The sequence below is a fragment of the Diceros bicornis genome, chromosome 9 (genome assembly GCF_020826845.1).
Source record: "Diceros bicornis minor isolate mBicDic1 chromosome 9, mDicBic1.mat.cur, whole genome shotgun sequence".
Lineage (NCBI taxonomy): Eukaryota > Metazoa > Chordata > Mammalia > Perissodactyla > Rhinocerotidae > Diceros > Diceros bicornis.
Genome location: NC_080748.1, coordinates 15,011,648 through 15,028,635, shown reverse-complemented (window position 1 = coordinate 15,028,635; position 16,988 = coordinate 15,011,648). Strand labels below are relative to the sequence as shown.

The 16,988-nt window shown below is 38.2% G+C and overlaps 1 protein-coding gene across 5 annotated transcripts in view; it reads right to left on the bottom strand.

The window, feature by feature from the left end:
* FRY (FRY microtubule binding protein) overlaps window positions 1–16,988 on the bottom strand; it is a 314,584-nt gene that overhangs the window by 112,362 nt on the left and 185,234 nt on the right. For all 5 annotated transcript variants that reach the window (XM_058547971.1, XM_058547972.1, XM_058547974.1 and 2 more), the window contains exons 16-19: window positions 15,680–15,812; window positions 11,732–11,839; window positions 2,408–2,666; window positions 861–1,043 (exon numbers count right to left, since the gene is read on the bottom strand). In XM_058547971.1, the coding sequence (XP_058403954.1) occupies window positions 861–1,043; window positions 2,408–2,666; window positions 11,732–11,839; window positions 15,680–15,812 (683 nt within the window). The remainder of the gene's footprint in view (window positions 1–860; window positions 1,044–2,407; window positions 2,667–11,731; window positions 11,840–15,679; window positions 15,813–16,988) is intronic.

Below are 16,988 nucleotides of genomic sequence, written 5' to 3'. Positions count from 1 at the left end.
AGCATTTTCTAAAGAAGCATGTGACATAAAAAGCTACTCTTTCTTTCATCAACTCATGCATAGGGTTTTGCCACCTATGTTGCAGACAATGTGCCTTAACATCTGAATGAGGGTGTACAGCACTTGACTGAGTGCAGGAGGCTAGCTGGAGCTGATCATGCTTAAAAATTGACTTACTCCTCCCATCTCAAGGGGACATGTATTTTTCTGATGCCGTTTTTTTTCATCATTATTGAGATTAAACAACTTTCAGTTGGCCAGACTGTTCGGTACCTTGATCATTTTAAATGGAATGCGTTGTTTTCTCAAGTTTATTCTCTAATATAAATGTAACAACATCTTCTTAATTCGATGTATGCTGAACATTATGATCCATAACTTAATCTTAAAATTCTTCACTTCTTAACAAAGCACCATCTCTTAGAGAACCAGGAATGGTCTTTTCTATCGCTCTCAGAAGATATGACTTATCTCTTGTAGATTAAGAGTGCCATTTCATAATTAAAAACCCACCATTAATCAAAAATTATTTGTTGACATCATGTGTGACACAAAAGTACATAAAACAGTAATGCATTATTTATAGTTTTTAATCTAAACTTCAAAACTGTTGAAAGAGGGGCCGGCCCCGTGGCTTAGCGGTTAAGTGCGCGCGCTCCGCTGCTGGCGGCCCGGTTCGGATCCCGGGCGCACACCTACGCACCGCTTCTCCGGCCATGCTGAGGCCTCGTCCCACATACAGCAACTAGAACGATGTGCAGCTATGACATACAACTATCTACTGGGGCTTTGGGGGAAAATAAAAAAAAAAAAAACTGTTGAAAGAAATGAATTGGAAAATTGAGAAGGATAATCCATACCTCAGGCTGACCCAGGGCAACAAATAAAGCTCGGATTTCCTTGAGTATTAAAACAGACAGTTTGCGTGTAGCCACCTGGAAGCTGCAGAGTAAAACCAGTGCAAAGCCTTCCACAGCATGGAGCACACTGCAGTGGGGGCCTCGTTCCGACTGCGTTCTGTGGCTGGAGCCATTTGGAATTAGCTGTCATGCAATAAGAACAACAGTCTAGATTCAGAAAATTAACAATGGACGAAGAAGAAACTACTATGTGTACATCTTTTGGCACATTTGACCTGGTAATATTAAAATAGATTACAATGGCTTAGAACAAGACATGTCTATGAATTCATTATTATTCATGAAATATCACAGATCCCTTTTTAATTTTGGATCAGTTGTTGCTTTGGGACACCATCGACCATCTGTTACCTCTGATAAGAAATAACTTTTCTAAGGCTATTATTAACACTAATTAAAAACAAAACTGCTTCTGTCTGTACCATTTGAGGTTACACTATATACTCAAAGTGGCCTAATTTGTTTTTACCTAAATTCTCTATAGACTTTTGGATACTATTAAATTTAATTTTCAAACATTTCCTTTCTAATCAGACTTGCTTCCTTGTTTTTGTGTTAGGTTCTAACCTAGGTTTATGAGATGGGTTCTGCAAGTTCCCAAACCACAACCAAGTAAGTCTAAAACAAAAGCAAGCCAGACAACAGAACTGATTCCACCTTCATGTCAGTTTCCCTTTTACAAGCATATGTAAACCTTGTTTTTCTACCTATCCTCTTTTGGTGTGTGAAGAACACAAGGAAAGAGGAACGACCTGAACCTTGACTCTGAGGTTAACCCATCTGGGATCCTAGCTCTTCCCTAAATGCTATTATGCTTCTCTGAGCCTCCACGTTCCTCAGACTCTCAGCTATGCTCTTCTCTAGCCAGACCCCTTTCTCCATCCACTCATTGCCAATGCAGAGTCACCACTGCCTCTGGTTCTCCTCTGACAACACTCCTCCTGAACCTGCTCTCCACAATGTTCTCATTAATTTTTACCTTTTAGTACTGAGGCCTTAAAAGAACAGAGAAACCACAAGACTTCATTTTCTTCTCTGTGGATATTAGACAAAACAACCAATATGTTGCTGACTAAGGTAAAAAAAACTGGTGGACAGCTTTTATATATCCATATCCATATCCATATCCATATCCATATCCATATCCACTTATATATCCATAACCCTAACCCTAACCCTAACCTCTATCTCTCTGGCCTATAGTCATTTGCTCCTACAGACAGATTTGTAATCATGATTCTCTGAAAAAACCAATTTCTATTCACTAAATGGCCTTGTTAATGTTAACAAATCTAACCTGATGTGGCATAGCATGCCCTGAGTTTCTTGGTCATAATTTATGCAGACGGAAAAACTAAGGGCCACCACTAGGGAGAAAGTTCCCAGGTGGCTGGAAGTAAGAGCACCAAAGGTTCTCCGGGCTGCAACTTATTTACATACGTACTACGTAAAAGAACATAAATTGGTGGGAAGAATGGGAAAACCACCTCTGAATTTCTGATTTTGTTGGCTTGGTCATAGACTTTTCCTTGAGTTTGTATGACCAGTTTCCACTGAGTGAGCAGCTGGAGCAGTAACTTCAAGGACGAATCAAGGAGTGTGTGATGCATGTCATTGACTTCCCGGAGCAGGAAGTTGGTGAAGCCAAATAGTACATCTTCCCTCCAGTCTGAGAAGTCAACAAGTAAACCCTGAAGAGAATTTTGTGCAATATGTCGCAGTTCATCGTCCATATGAATAGAGAGCCTGTGAAATGAGTAAAAGACAATAAAATCATTTACTTTATTAGCGTTTCTGCTAGATCTATAAAGGAATATATATAGGTCTCTGCTTTTATTTGTGTCTGAAAAATGGGTCACCCTCCCTTAATATATTATTACATTCTTTACTCAGCTCCCCTAATGTTGACATCTTATATAACTATGGTACTTTAATCAAAACTAAGAAATTAACATTGGTACAATACTATTAACTAAACTACAGAATTTATTCAGATTCCACCAGTTTCCCACTAATGTTCTTTTTCTGTTTCAGAATGCAATCTAAGATACCATGTTGCATTTAGCTGTATACAAATACTTTTTAATACACGATTGACTACAGAATAAGTATCAAACCCTACCATTTTTAAGGATGGTACTGGAGAAACTAAGGGGCTCATCCAGAGGTTCAATGAAAATGAGCAATTAAAAGTTAGGCCAGGTGTCCTCAATCAGTTTTGCCCTCACAAGGGATATTTGGTAATGTCTAGAGACATCATTGATTGATCTATCTAGTACATAGAAGCTAGGGATGCTGCTAAACATCCTACAGTGTACAGAACAGCTACCTTTGACAAAGAATTATCTGGCCCAAAATGTTGATAGTGCCAAGGCTGAGAAATCCTGAGTTAGTCAACTGAAGACTATCAGTACTTGTGGTTTAACCTAGAACATCATAATAATATTAAATCTTGACATTGGTATGGATCATTATAGTTAACATAATGCATTATAGATTCATTCATTTATTTAATAAGCAAATAATTTTGAGACCCTCCTAAGATTTAGGCACTGTATCCACTATATACCACCCTTAGGATATGGAGTTCAGTATGGCTGTGTCTTTTCGGTAGGGTGCTTGCAAGAGTGAGGTGTGAGACAGTGCTTGGGAGGAAGCAGGGACAGCTTGGTGAAGGGTCTGTGAGGCAATGCAGCAGGGAAGGGGTTAAGTGTCTGTGTTCTGGAATCAGAATGCTTGGATCACTGTCTTGCCTCTGCCACTTAGTAGCTATGTGACCTCATGCTAGTTACTTAATCTCTCTAAGCCTCAGAGCCTCATTTGGAAAGTGGGGATAATATCTGTATCTGCATTCATAAATCTGTTGAGGTTCATTGAGATGATCCATGTACAGTGGTTAGCACCAAACTGAGCATGCAGTAAGCACTCAGTAAATGTTTGCAATTATTATTAGAAGAAAATGACTATTTCTTGAAAGTTATAGGGGAAGTAACATGATTAGATTCACATCTGAGAAAAAAATAGTTAGGCAGAAATATGGAGGATGCCTTGGAGAAGTAACAAGACTGAGGGCAGAGACCAGCTAGGAGGTCACTGCAATGACTTAGGCAACAAGTGGTGGGAGCCTGACCCAAGGCAGAGGAGTAGTAAGGAAGGGAGAGATGGAGATCAAACATATTTAGGAGACAAAATTTCCAAGTCTCAGCAGCCTGGAAGTGTTCAATGTCAGAGAAGAAGGTGGCTGAGTCAATGGGGGCCCCCACAAATAGGGCAGATATTATCCCTAACCAATAGAAGAAGAAATTGTGACCCAGAATGGTTAAGGAACTTCCTCAAAGTCCAGGATTCCAAACCGAGACTACTCCTTAATCCAAAGTTTTCTCCACAAAACAAGTCTGGCACAATTAAATATTTTTGAATAGATAGTATTTCAAAAACTTGATAAGCAAATACCTTTCTTATTCTCTAAAGCATAAAGTACACTAACTGGTCCAAATTTGACAATATAAACCAGGCAAAAGCTCGTTAATGATATATGCCAAGTCAGAAAGCTATCCTGTTCCAAAAGCAAGTAAAGTTCTACAAAGATGCTCAGAAAGAAGATCTAAGCTAACTCTTCAGGGAAGACTTGCCCCATTAAGTCTACAGTTCTTAAGTAGATCATAGTTGCTGAAAGAAAACTTAGAGGCCTCTAACCTGGGCTTCTAATTAAGGACTATCTAAAGCAGGAATTTACAAACTTTCTTTGTATTTCAATTAGCAGCTCCATTTTTTCCAAAAAATTTTACGTAGAATACATAATACATAAAATCTTGAAGCTGGGGTAAAGGGCCTGAAGCCCACTCACTTGGGAAGAAACATTCTTTCACTCTACAAGCAGTGTTGAGTCAATCTTACAGCCCATGGTTTGAAAACACTAGTTTATAAAAAACATTGAAGCCATTTTCCCATCTTAAGTTTATTATTCCTAATGAATGTATCCCGCAGATGACAAACCACCTTTTTAGGACAGGAACAACAGGCAATCAATAAGCATTAACTGATGGTAATGATGTTGGTCTTTGTTGTGGATTGAACTGTGTCTCCCTCCAAATTCATATGTTGAAATCCAAACCACTAGTACCTCAGAATGGGACATTATTTGGAAATAGGGTCACTGCAGATGTAATTAGCTAAATTAGGATGAGGTCATGCTGGAGTAGGGTGGGCCCCTAATCCAATATGACTGGTGAGTTTATAAGAAGAGGAAATTTGGAGGCAGACATGCACACAGGGAGAATGCCATGTGAAGATAAAGGCAGAGATCAGGGTGATGCTTCTACAAGCCAATGGATGGCAAAGATTGCCAGAACCCACTAGAAACTAGGAGAGAGGCATGGAATAGATTCTCTCTTACATCCCTCAGAAGGAAGCAACATGATGATACTTTGATCTTGGACTTCTAGCCTCTAGAACTGTGAGACAATAAATTTCTGTTGTTTAAGCCACCCAATTTGTGGTACCTTATTATGGCAGCCCCAACAAACTAATATAGTCATGAAACTAGGCAAGCATCTGTCTTTAGAAGTCAAAATAAAAGTCATGTCAGGGTCTATTTAGATGAAGCTTTTAAGTAAATACTTTCAGCTTTCCAAATGAGATTAATTCTACTCTTCATCTACCTTTGCTCTCATTCATAATTTGCAATCTAGAATCTGTTTCAATTTTCAACCCATAACACAGGATCATTTTAAGGACTCTGAGAGCCCCAACGTGGTACAGCTCTTGCTGTTTTGGGTAACCACTCCTCTTGAAATGATGGTGCTCACATGCTCAAGCAGTGAAAAGACTCAAAAATATTCCTGGAGTATGAAGAGAAGGACCAGGGAAGGGAAGGAGCTTCGGGAATAGAAGTCCTGGTTGATAATAAAAGTGGAATGTTTGCAGAAGAGAAAGGTCCAGACTGTCATGGAACTGAGACAGAGTGAAAATAAGGCATCAAGCCAAGTCTGCATGGCAGCAGGTGAGGGAGAAGGGGAAGCAGCTGTGGCAAGGGCAGGGGTCCCTCCCCTCCTTTGTTCCTTAAAGAGTATGAGTAGAGAGCTGCTTATCGGATATTGTTGCCATTTCTTACACCCAGATCTTTCTCATTTTTACTTTTACTAGATTTTAACCAGATAATCACAGATCATCTTGTGAGACACATGAGATTTAATATTATAAATAAGGAAACAGGAAAAAAGAATTGAGCTAACTAAAAAGGAAGTTAAATGAGAAAGAGTATTCTGAGTATTCAGGATGTGCAGGAAAGCAGTGTGGTGCTGGCTGACATATTTGCAGGTCTTGTGATGTCTCCTTGTCTAGCGAGCAAGGAGTGGGGGTGAGGAGAGGGTGTTCTTGAAACCCCTGCTGGGCTATCACAGAGAGAAACCCAACCAAAAAGAAATGACAGGTTCTTGCCTGCAAAATAAACAACTGCAATTAAATAGAAAACTGTCCTGGGAGAGAGTTTGGTGGCATGGCTGAAAGAGAACAGAGAGATTCTAAGAGAAGGCAGCTCACGGAGAAGTCTGACTAGTTTGGGGGACCAAGGCAAAATTTCTAAGAAGCTGATTTGGTTTCCAGGAGCCTAAAACGAGGTCACAGATACATGGTTACACACAAATAAAACCACTGAGGGGGGCTTAAAAGGGCTTCACAGTGACACAGCAGTGAAACATACCAAAAGAAACCACCATTGCCAACATCAACTGCAGCTGTCCCTCCCAGGCAGCTGGCAGAGGAGCACCGACCAATCTGGCCTGATTAGACATGAACGACATTCTGCACAGGCTGTGCCGGGGCAAATGGTTTGCAGTTGATCTAGAGCAGGTGAGTGGTGTGATCGTAAGGGCACGTGCTGCTCTTACAAGGCTGTTACTGAATAAGTAAGGACGGGGGTAAAATTGGGAAAAAACAGAACTTGAGCAAGGCCACCTTCTTTGGTCAGATTACACAAATGACTTTTAATGGAAAACACTTTTGTAAAGGTGAGCTTCAGATTCAGACAGAATCAGCTTAGTAGCTTTTAATAATTTTGTTGTATAGAGGTACATGAAAGAAAAGGGAGTAACTTCAAATCCACAAACCATATCCAGAAGAAAAGACTGATGAGGAAAAACAGCCTCCTCTAAACTACGGCAGGATAAACCAAGGGTTGTTAGGAAGGGGTGAGGAACCTGCTGCCCCATAACATCACCAAGGGCAGCAGAGGAAGAAATGGTTTTAGAGTGGAGTCCAGGAGACAAGGGTTTCTACAAGGAGGGACTTGCTGACAGGTGGACCATTAACCTTTGGAATGGTTCACCAAAGTGGTGGAAATTTCTTCCCTGTAGCTAGTAAAAAATGAACTCCCACCTATTTATACTGCCATCACATTATATTTACAATATATGCTTTGAACTGCATCTCAATTAAAATAAAGATTAAGTGATTTATTGAGGCAATACATGCAATTGAGACTATAGTTCTCACTCGGCTACTCAAAACAACTAGCCGCCTGCCATTATAGAAACATATGCTGAAAAGCAAATGATAGATGGCAACTGAGAAACATTTTTCAGCTACCACTGAAGATCATGGAACTGTGTGTAGGCATTATCTCATAAATTTCCACAAATTATAAGGAAACACTGCCTAAAAGGCATTCATCTGTTATTTTGCATAAAACCAGCGACATCTGTCACTTTCATTTGACTTCAGGAAAATTCTGTAAATTTGGGCAAGTGACTTTACTCTTCTGAAGTTCACTCTCCTTGTCTGAAAATAGGAATGAATATGTGCCCAGCTTCCCTAACATATTGTATACGAAGATTCATTGTACGTCATGGCATATGTTATTCAAATGTAAAGATGCCTAAAAATAACTAATATTTGCTGAGAGCTTACTGTGTTCTAGGCACTATGCTAAGTGATTTAATTGCATTATTTAATTCTCACAACTCTATGACAAATTTTTGAAAGGGGAGGGTAGATATTGAGCAGCAAACCCTTAGTGCATATACAGTGCTGCAGGAAGTGACAGAGGACAGGAGCCTCTAGACTGTTGCGGGGGAAGGTCCTTCCCATGGTCAAGGGATAGAGCAGGATATATCTGGGAGGAGAGTGAGAGAAAAAAGATGGTGACTGCCACGGAGAGTAGTTAAGCTCTCCCTCCTACATGGAGAACCCTTGGGGGACTCAGACAGCCGAGAAGGGCAGGCTCTGCTGAGAGCAGGAATGAAGTGCTCCCAGGGATCTTATCATAACTTCAAGAAGGCCTGAGTAGCTTCCATGGAGCCTAAATGGAAAGATTTCTCATACTTGGCCATTATGAGTGGGCTGAGCAATACATATAAAATCAGAAATCTAGTAGCTTGGAGACAGGGGTTTGCCAGTTTCATTCCATAAACCATTGCTATGCTACACATACTAATATAAGTCTGAGGTTAGCGTGTCTGTAGTATATAGCCGTTACCTGAAATGCTAGGAAGAGGGCCTGGGGGCATTATGTGGGACATATCCTTGAAATTCCTTATTCAGGGAACTGGGCTGGGAGGGACAGGGGACTGGCGTGAATGTGGGTCTTATTTTGCCAATTATGAAGAAAACCAAGTGTTTTCCAGTAAAAATGTACCATGGATGTGACTGTGAAGTGTCTGAAATAAAAGGTCTCACGCCTCTCTGACTAGACCATATATTGTCTCAAGAGGCAACTTAATCCAAATGCGATTGGACTATGGGGAAATAAAATGACTGAAGACTTGAAACCCACATTTATTGCGATTGAATTGCTTCAATTTTGTCCTCTGACCCTCTCAAGGAGATCGGAAGGGGCTCATTTTCTCACCGGTTAATAGGACCCAGTGTGTAAGGCTGAGCACTCCAAGCTATCTTTCCCCTGAGGAGAACAGCCTCTGGCTGCTTTTGAAGCTTATGGAAAAGGCCTCTTCACAGGCTTCCCATATAAGTCCAGTCATTTTCTTGATTTTGCCCTGCGACTTGAACTCTCAAGAAGATTTATTTGTTCTTTCTTCTCATAAAAACAGTACCCATTGCTTTGGGCTTTGTAAGAATGTACATAACAATAAACATGATGCACTATAAATAGCATTGACATTCCAACCATGTCTAACAGAATTCCCTCCTGACACGCCTGGCATCGTGGTCTGCAGGTTCAGATGCCACTGGATTGGGCTATCAAGGTGATTCCAGAGGTAAGAGTCTCCCACGCAGACTTACAGCAAAATAGCCTTAGAGACTTGACCAGAACACTGCGCGATATTTAAAAAACAGTATTTCAAAGGCTTTACTGTACGTAATCATCACCAATTAGAAGTTCATTGAAATAAGTGAAATTTCCTTCTACTTCAGTTTAACTGATTTGAACTGACAGTTTATTTTTTTCCCTGCTGACACATTTTCCCTGGGATTAACCAAAGTGCTATGTCTTATGTCATTTAATCCTCTCAACAGCCTTATGAGATAGGCAGTATTATTCCAATTTTACCAAGGAAAAAAAGAGGCTGAGGGGTTAAATAATTTGTCTAGATCATATGCTAGTAAGATGGCAAAGCAGGGATGCAAAATTCAAGATTTCCAAACGATTCGGTTTTATTCCCATTTTTGTTGTACTTCTTCCAAATCTCTTGGATGGTGGCCTGTCATTCTCTGGTGGTTCACGTGGCCATGAAGAGGGATCTTCTGTTCCCTAGTTCCTCTCAGCCACATCCAGCCTTTTCACGCAGCAACCCTTCCTAGGTGGAAACATTTATTTCCTCGTCATACCACCCTCTCCGCTGTTGTCCATGGCAAACTGACAGCCTGCTCTTTTCCGTTTCTAGGTAATTTTGGCACTTGTCTCACAGCTTTTCTTTCTTCTCCATCTTTGCTATCTACCTGGGAGACTCAATATTAGTGTGGATGATCCTTCACAGCATCTCAGTCTCTTTATTCCTCCACTTCCCCCACCCCCAAATCACCATGTTTATTATTCTTTGAGAATCCACCCTTTGTTCCTCCTTAGATCTCCTCACCCAGAACTGGAAGCCCCTTTTAATCCAGGCTTATTTTTCCCTCTTTCCCATTGCTTTCCTACTTCAATGAATGTGCACTTTGCTCACATTCTAGTTGCTAGACCTCAGCAAAAGCCTAGGCTGTAATTTTTTTTAACTTTATATTCTTCTTATAGTATGTCCTAAACACGGAACAGAAGAAAGAAGAAGGACCCATGGCCTGGAGGTCGCTGATTAAAGCAAAGAATCGGTTACAGGTAGTAGGTGACAAAAGCCAGCTAGAAGGGAAGAAGGCTTTGGTCAGGGAGCACCAGGGCTTGAAAAGTGGTCTTCAAGGTAATGGGTCTTCAGTAAACCTCACAGTCCTTCATCATTCTTGTGCTAGTGGTGACTGGAAGAAGGAAAGGAGTGACTGTGTCTGCATTTCGAGGGAAGAGCAATGGAGAAGGACAGTAGGCTAATAAAAGCCATCAATTGATAGCAGGAAGTGATCAACAGAGGAGGCCAAACTGGCAGTCTAAAGCAGAGAGCACCAGGGGACACGGTACTCCATGAGGATACTCAAAAGCTGTAGGGAGGCCAATGGTGATCTGCAGTCATGTGGTTCAGGAGTCGGGTTATTTTATTTGGATATTGATAGGAAGGGTGCTCTCCGAAGGCAAGAGAATGTGAGTAAACAAGGTTATACATAATGCATCTTTCATTCAATCAGCATTAATATTTGTTATCCTTTTCCAGGCTTTCCTCTACTTCACCATTATTAGATTAACCAGCCTAAAATGACATTTTTCATCATGTTATTTCCTGCTTAAAAACTCTATCAGTCCAAATGCCTCATCTAATATGAGGATTAGCTGAAAATCTGCCTCTCCAGTCTTACTTCTATTTCTTTTTATCATTGGGTTTCTAAACTCTTTTTTCTTTCTTTTTTCCAAATCGAGGATGACTTTTGTTTTTCCTCATCCCATTCCCTCCATGCGCCCTATGTTTCTAATGATTTTGCCTTCTAAATTGCATTTAGGTAATAAGTCACTTTTGATTTTTAAATTAAAGACATGCATGACTGTCACCTAGAACTTCAGATCAACATGAGAAAATCAAGCTTACCTAACTATAATGATATAATTTCACTCAAAGCAAATTAACTTTAGGTTCTAGTTGGACTGTGCATTCTTGTGGAGGATGGGGAGGATGATAAATATATGAGTTCTGGCAGCTTTCTGAAGTACTAAAATTAGCTCAGGATCCCTGTTACCCACCTTTTTGGGCCTCTGGGGGTCTGTGGGCCTCAGATTGGAAATCAGACCCTGAATGAACTCTTTTCCAGCCAGACTCATCTCCTCATTTCCCAGTCCCGCCTCTGTGCCTCTGCTCACGTCACTCCCCTTATAAACCTTTCTGAATTCTGTCTTTCCTTCAAAGGGCAGTTTAAGTTCTGCCTTCTCCCAGGAGTTATTAGCAGACTTCCCCAGTCCATAACTGAACTCATATATCACTGAACTCATATATCGCACTTTTTGTACCATTAATTTGCACAATTTCAGGCCTTGGATTGTTAGTTACCATACGTGCTTATGTATTTGCTTCCACATTGGATTTTAAACCCCTGAACGTGGGGGAAATAAACAAAAAAATAAAAAACATTTCTTTATTCCTCCTTGCCTATACATAGTATCTAGCATAATGCCTCATTTAGTAAATATCTGTCAGTTTTTGATAATCATTCTATTTTTTTAGGAATCATGACAAAGGATTAAAATCAGTTTTGATCAAATAAGGCCCACTACAGTTCCCACTCACCTCGCCAGCAAGTCAATAAGTTCAAGTTTTGACATCCCATCAGGAAGCAGTCGAGGAATGGCAGCAACACAGGTCCTGAAAAGATCTATTTTTGGCTTTCTCTCACCCCTAGAATTTGAAAACAAAGCTTAAACACAGAGCAAAGGTTATGAAAACTAAAAAAAAAAAAATCGATCAGAGCCGGCCCTGATGGTCTAGTGGTTAAAGTTTGGCATGCTCCACTTAGGCAGCCCGGGTTCAGTTCCCGGTTGTGGAACCACACCACTTGTCTGTCAGTAGCCATGCTGTGGTGGCTGCTCACATAGAAGAACTTACAACTAGAATACACAACTATGTACTGGGGCTTTGGGGAGGAAAAAAAAGAGGAAGATTGGCAACAGATGTTAGCTCAGGGTGAATCTTTCCCAGCAAAAAAATAAATAAATAAAATAGAAGATTAAACATAGAACATTAAAAAAAATCGACCAAATATGTGAACAAAGACTAGAATCCATGGCTGCTGAACCACTGCCTGGTGTTTGCTCCATATTATTCTCAAATGTTTATTGCCCTTTATAGCTCAGCCAGTTCTAAGAGAACTTCTAAAGATTTAAATGTTTGACAAACGTATATATCGGAAAAGAAAAATGCTGATATCAATAGCATTCTACCACACGGCTTGCCATTCAGTTGGGGTTCCATGGGATCTGGTCCCTGTAGGCTGCATTTAAACACTGAACTCACTGAAATGCCTAAATGCATCAGCATGTAAAAAATATATTGCAGTCTTTCCTACATTTAGCATTTAAAAATGGGATTTTAATGTATACAAGGAATGGTGCCTCTAACAAGCACGACATATGGAAGCTTCTCTCCCTGATGAATTACACTTCACCTCTGAGTCCCCATCCCTGTTTTTAAAAAAAATTAAGTGCTTCCAAAAAGAAATCTTTTATAATGTCAAGTAAAATCCTGAAGTATATACATAGTTGTGCACCCATTTCTGATTTTTAAAATTACACTGATGGGCTTGACCTCTATGGAGATTCCTTCTCTCTTTTTACCTTCTTGAGAACATGAATGTTAAAGGTAATTAATGCCTTCTGTATTCTGTGGCAAAATCTCAATGAAAAATGTAAATTTTGTGATAAATTATTTCCATTTTTAGTTATTTAAATAGATAACTGTTTGATTCTTAACCACATATTTTATCAATAACCTTTATGGAAAAACAAAACAACCTACCAAATCTTTCAAATAACTTAAGTGATAAAATATAACAGCATAATTAAATTCTGATTATTTAGTCTTCTGAGAATAAATATAAAATTGGCATCAAATTAATGCAATCGTAGGATATAAACACAATAATGACAATGCAAAGTAGCACAGAAGTAATTCCTTCTTGGAACAGTAACTGCAGTCAGAATAGAAACGCAACAAGCAGAATCCATCCTCTCTATAAACAAAGATGATAATCAGACAACAACTTTGCTCTGTGACATTATTTTTTAACATGCTTTTGTAAGCTTCCTAGGAATGCATACAAAACTGTTTATGTGAAAAATAAAACAGATACATGTTGACTTCTAAAATACTCTGCTTTTGTGGAAAGTCATAAGATTATTTTCTCTCCTTGTCCATAGTTCTTTTGCATGGGATGTATAAGGACTCTAGAGAGGAAGTCATTACACAGTGGTTTTCAATCAGCTGAAGGAAAGAGAAGTCTTCAAATGACAACCTCAATAGCTGTACAGAGTTAGAGCCTAGTGATCTCTCCTAATTGTTCATTTGCAACACAGTGAGTCGTTTCAACAGTTCTCCTAGCTCGTGCACCAGATGTTTCAAACAGGATTATTTTCATATCTGTCGGAAAATAGATGACCCTGCCTGGCCTGAGTGTAGGGGGAATCCTTCCAGGCTCCCAAGCTGATAAAGCAAGCCTAGATTAGAAACTGTAATTGGTGCACGATTTCCTTTTACTACTGCGGTCTTTGCTCTCTGGGCTTTTATAGCAGCATGTGAACCCTCCAAATAACATAATTTTTATTAACAGATATTATTATTATATATCATATAAACATTATTATTATTATTATTTGATAGCATGAATCACAAAAGGGATGAGGAATGCAAATGGAGAAACATAGAATGCTTAAATGTTCAAGTTCATACCCTAAGCAGGGCCTGGGAAAGTGGTGGACCAACCTTGAATATCAACTCTAATGACTGTTTCCATTAGTACGCTGTGGACCTCAAAACGCTTATATGATACCCTAATGCTTCTCCTTGTGTTTTAGAAATGTAGCTATGAGTTGTTTTCTATCAGGGATCTGCCTTAAAGCCTAGCATGAAAAATATTCCTAGGCCTATTTGGGGGTCTTAAGATGGTTGAACAGGAAAAAGTAAAGAATCACCTTAGAAAAAGTTTAAGGTGTTGGTTAAAATACAAACAAAATGTTTACATTTACATTTAAACTTGTAGCTTTTTATGGTTTTGAATATATTGTTTTGGTCTTGACCTTATCTTATGATCTCTTGATTATAAATATAGTTTTCCCTTAAAGGTCTTTCATTTCTTTACTATTTTTAGAGGAAACAACTATATGACAGAAGTTTAAGAGCATTTCTTATATCTTCTGCCTTATAAACTGAAAATTGCTTTCATATATCCAAAAAGTACATAATAATGAGGTTAAAGGTTTATTGACAATCTGGCAGTTTGTGAGGTGAGAACTAGAGCAGCAGACAATATATTTAATGTCAGTAACCTTGGTCAATTTTGATTCTGCTATCACTTTGGTTGAAAAATCTAAAGCAACATGATCTTCATAACATTTAAATCAAATGATTGGCGGGCTGCAGGATAATATGCACTGGGTAATCTCATTTTTGCAAAAAAAAACCGTATATACATATATTTGTGTTGACATAGGGAAAGGTCTGGAAGGAATCACACTATGCCAAGGAATGGTTGCAGATTTCAAGTGGCGCCCTTGAGGAGGGCTTTAATTTGATTTTAACTTTAACATTTTAACTTGATATACTGCTAAATATGTATTTAAAATAATTCTGTATTTTTCACTTTGTTTTATCATGTTTCATTTTGTCATACTTTGTTTTCGACATGTTACCATTGTAATAACAATACACACCCACAATATGAACTTCTCTGTGTAGGTAATAACCCTCCAACTAATTGTGGTATTTGGAACTGGATATGATATGCTCAGTGACAAAGGAAATTTTCCTAATTATATCTTTGGAAATTTATGCCACACAGGTGCCAAGTATAATTTAATTCACAGTGCAACGACAAAGTCCAAACTTTCTTAAAAAGTAAAGTTATAACCTAATCCTAGTTCCTGCCATAATTAATCAAAAGCAGCAAATATAAGTTGTATGAGTTTCTTCTGCAGAGCTCTAATTACAAATCTAGATCTTAGATCTTGGCTAAAAACATTTGATTTCTACATTCAAAGCTACAAATGCTTTCTTAAAATCCAGTATTTCTATGACACAGTTGCATACAGACTATTAAACAGGTTTAACTCTCACGGTTCAGGAGCTGTCACTAGGAACAAGTGAATCTGAGATTTATAAAGATGGAATGTCTGTAAACTGGTGACGTGACTATACAGCATACGGGCTGTAATAGAGCTTGGGGGCAGAACATCACTTCTGAAAAATGTGGACCAGTGAAAGAATCTTGGGCCCCATTTTCTCACTTATTGGCCTAATGATACTTGAGATATAACCAAAATAGATCAATCTCAGGTTTGACTTTTAGAGTTAGTCAAATATTATCAACGTATGTTTTTACCATCCTTAACACTTCTTAGAACTCTGACTCTAAGAAAATCAGAACAAAATACAGAATAAATTGGAAGAATAAATGAGAAGATTCTCTTCTCGTGTCTTTTGGGGTAATTAAACCTTCATTGAAAACTTAGCACTCACTGTACTCACGTGATCATGTCTTCGGGTTCTTTGTTTAACATCTGGACATTAGTTAGCATCATACACCTTCCTACTTCTTTATCAAGGTGCCTTAAAACATTGTCCACAGCTTTTCGTACTTGAGAGTAATATAATGACATGCCTGAAAAACATGCATTATAGTTATATCTTTGACTAAATCTATCAAAGAATAAAATCCTACTTAATTTATCCTCTATGACATTGTTTTACTGAAGACTTTCTTCGGGTCAATGACTTCTCTGAGCAGAGTCTAATTCAATCTCTTATCTGCAGTACTCTTAGCATAGTGCCTGCACTTAGTGGGTGTTCAAATAATCATTTAAATTCAATAAATAGGAATTCTAATACATCAAAGGGAAATATGTTCCAGAAGAGTTAAACAAGGAAATAGAAAGTTTTACTCTAGAATTTTTGTTTCTGGTTGGTATAAGAAAATTCACCATCATGAGTGATTATGTGAATAAAGGATAATTCTCACTTTGGGTTAGGATTTTAATAATTTCATATTATTCTCTGAAATGTATGTGTGGGATCTTTGTAGTAAAATAAACAAAACAACTTCACATCATAAATTTTAAAATGGAGGAATATATATTTTAGCTATATTATTTTTCCTGCTTTCATTAAATACAGTGTCAATGTCCCACAGTGGAAGAAAAATATGTATAGTATAAGTATTTCACATATGTATATTATATATTTATAATACAAACGAAAAGTAAATTGCTTTGCATTTAAAATTTAAACTTTAATGAAATAATTATTAATGGTTATTTCTCAATCATTAAATCTTTGTGAACTCATTTAAGCATTGCATAACTAAAGATAAATATTTTAAAACAAAAAGTTTCCTCATGTGTTTCCTTCAGGCCTTTGGAATCGAGGAACTATCCTAACCAAGTTTGCAGTAGGTTTCTAAATTCAGGTACTCAGTAAGAAAGAAACAAATGCAAAAAAAATCACCTCTTGGGATTAAGACAGCTAAATTAAAAAGAAAATAATCTCATGTAGGCTAAACCCACAATATAACTTGGCATATGTGGGATTTGGCATGATTAAAACACAAATTAAACTAATTTTATTGAAAAAAAAGGAAAGGAACTATAAAAATGAACAAATATGGTTGTTCAAATATGGCTGCTTTATAAACAGGATTATCTACAAAAGGACACAGATGTCTCAGAAATTTACCATGAATTATAGACAATATTTTAAAGTTTGAAAAGACCATAGGTAAAAGTCTAACATTTAAATGAAAAAATGTTTGCCAGGAAGTTCCAAAAAGTTTAAAGGGCAG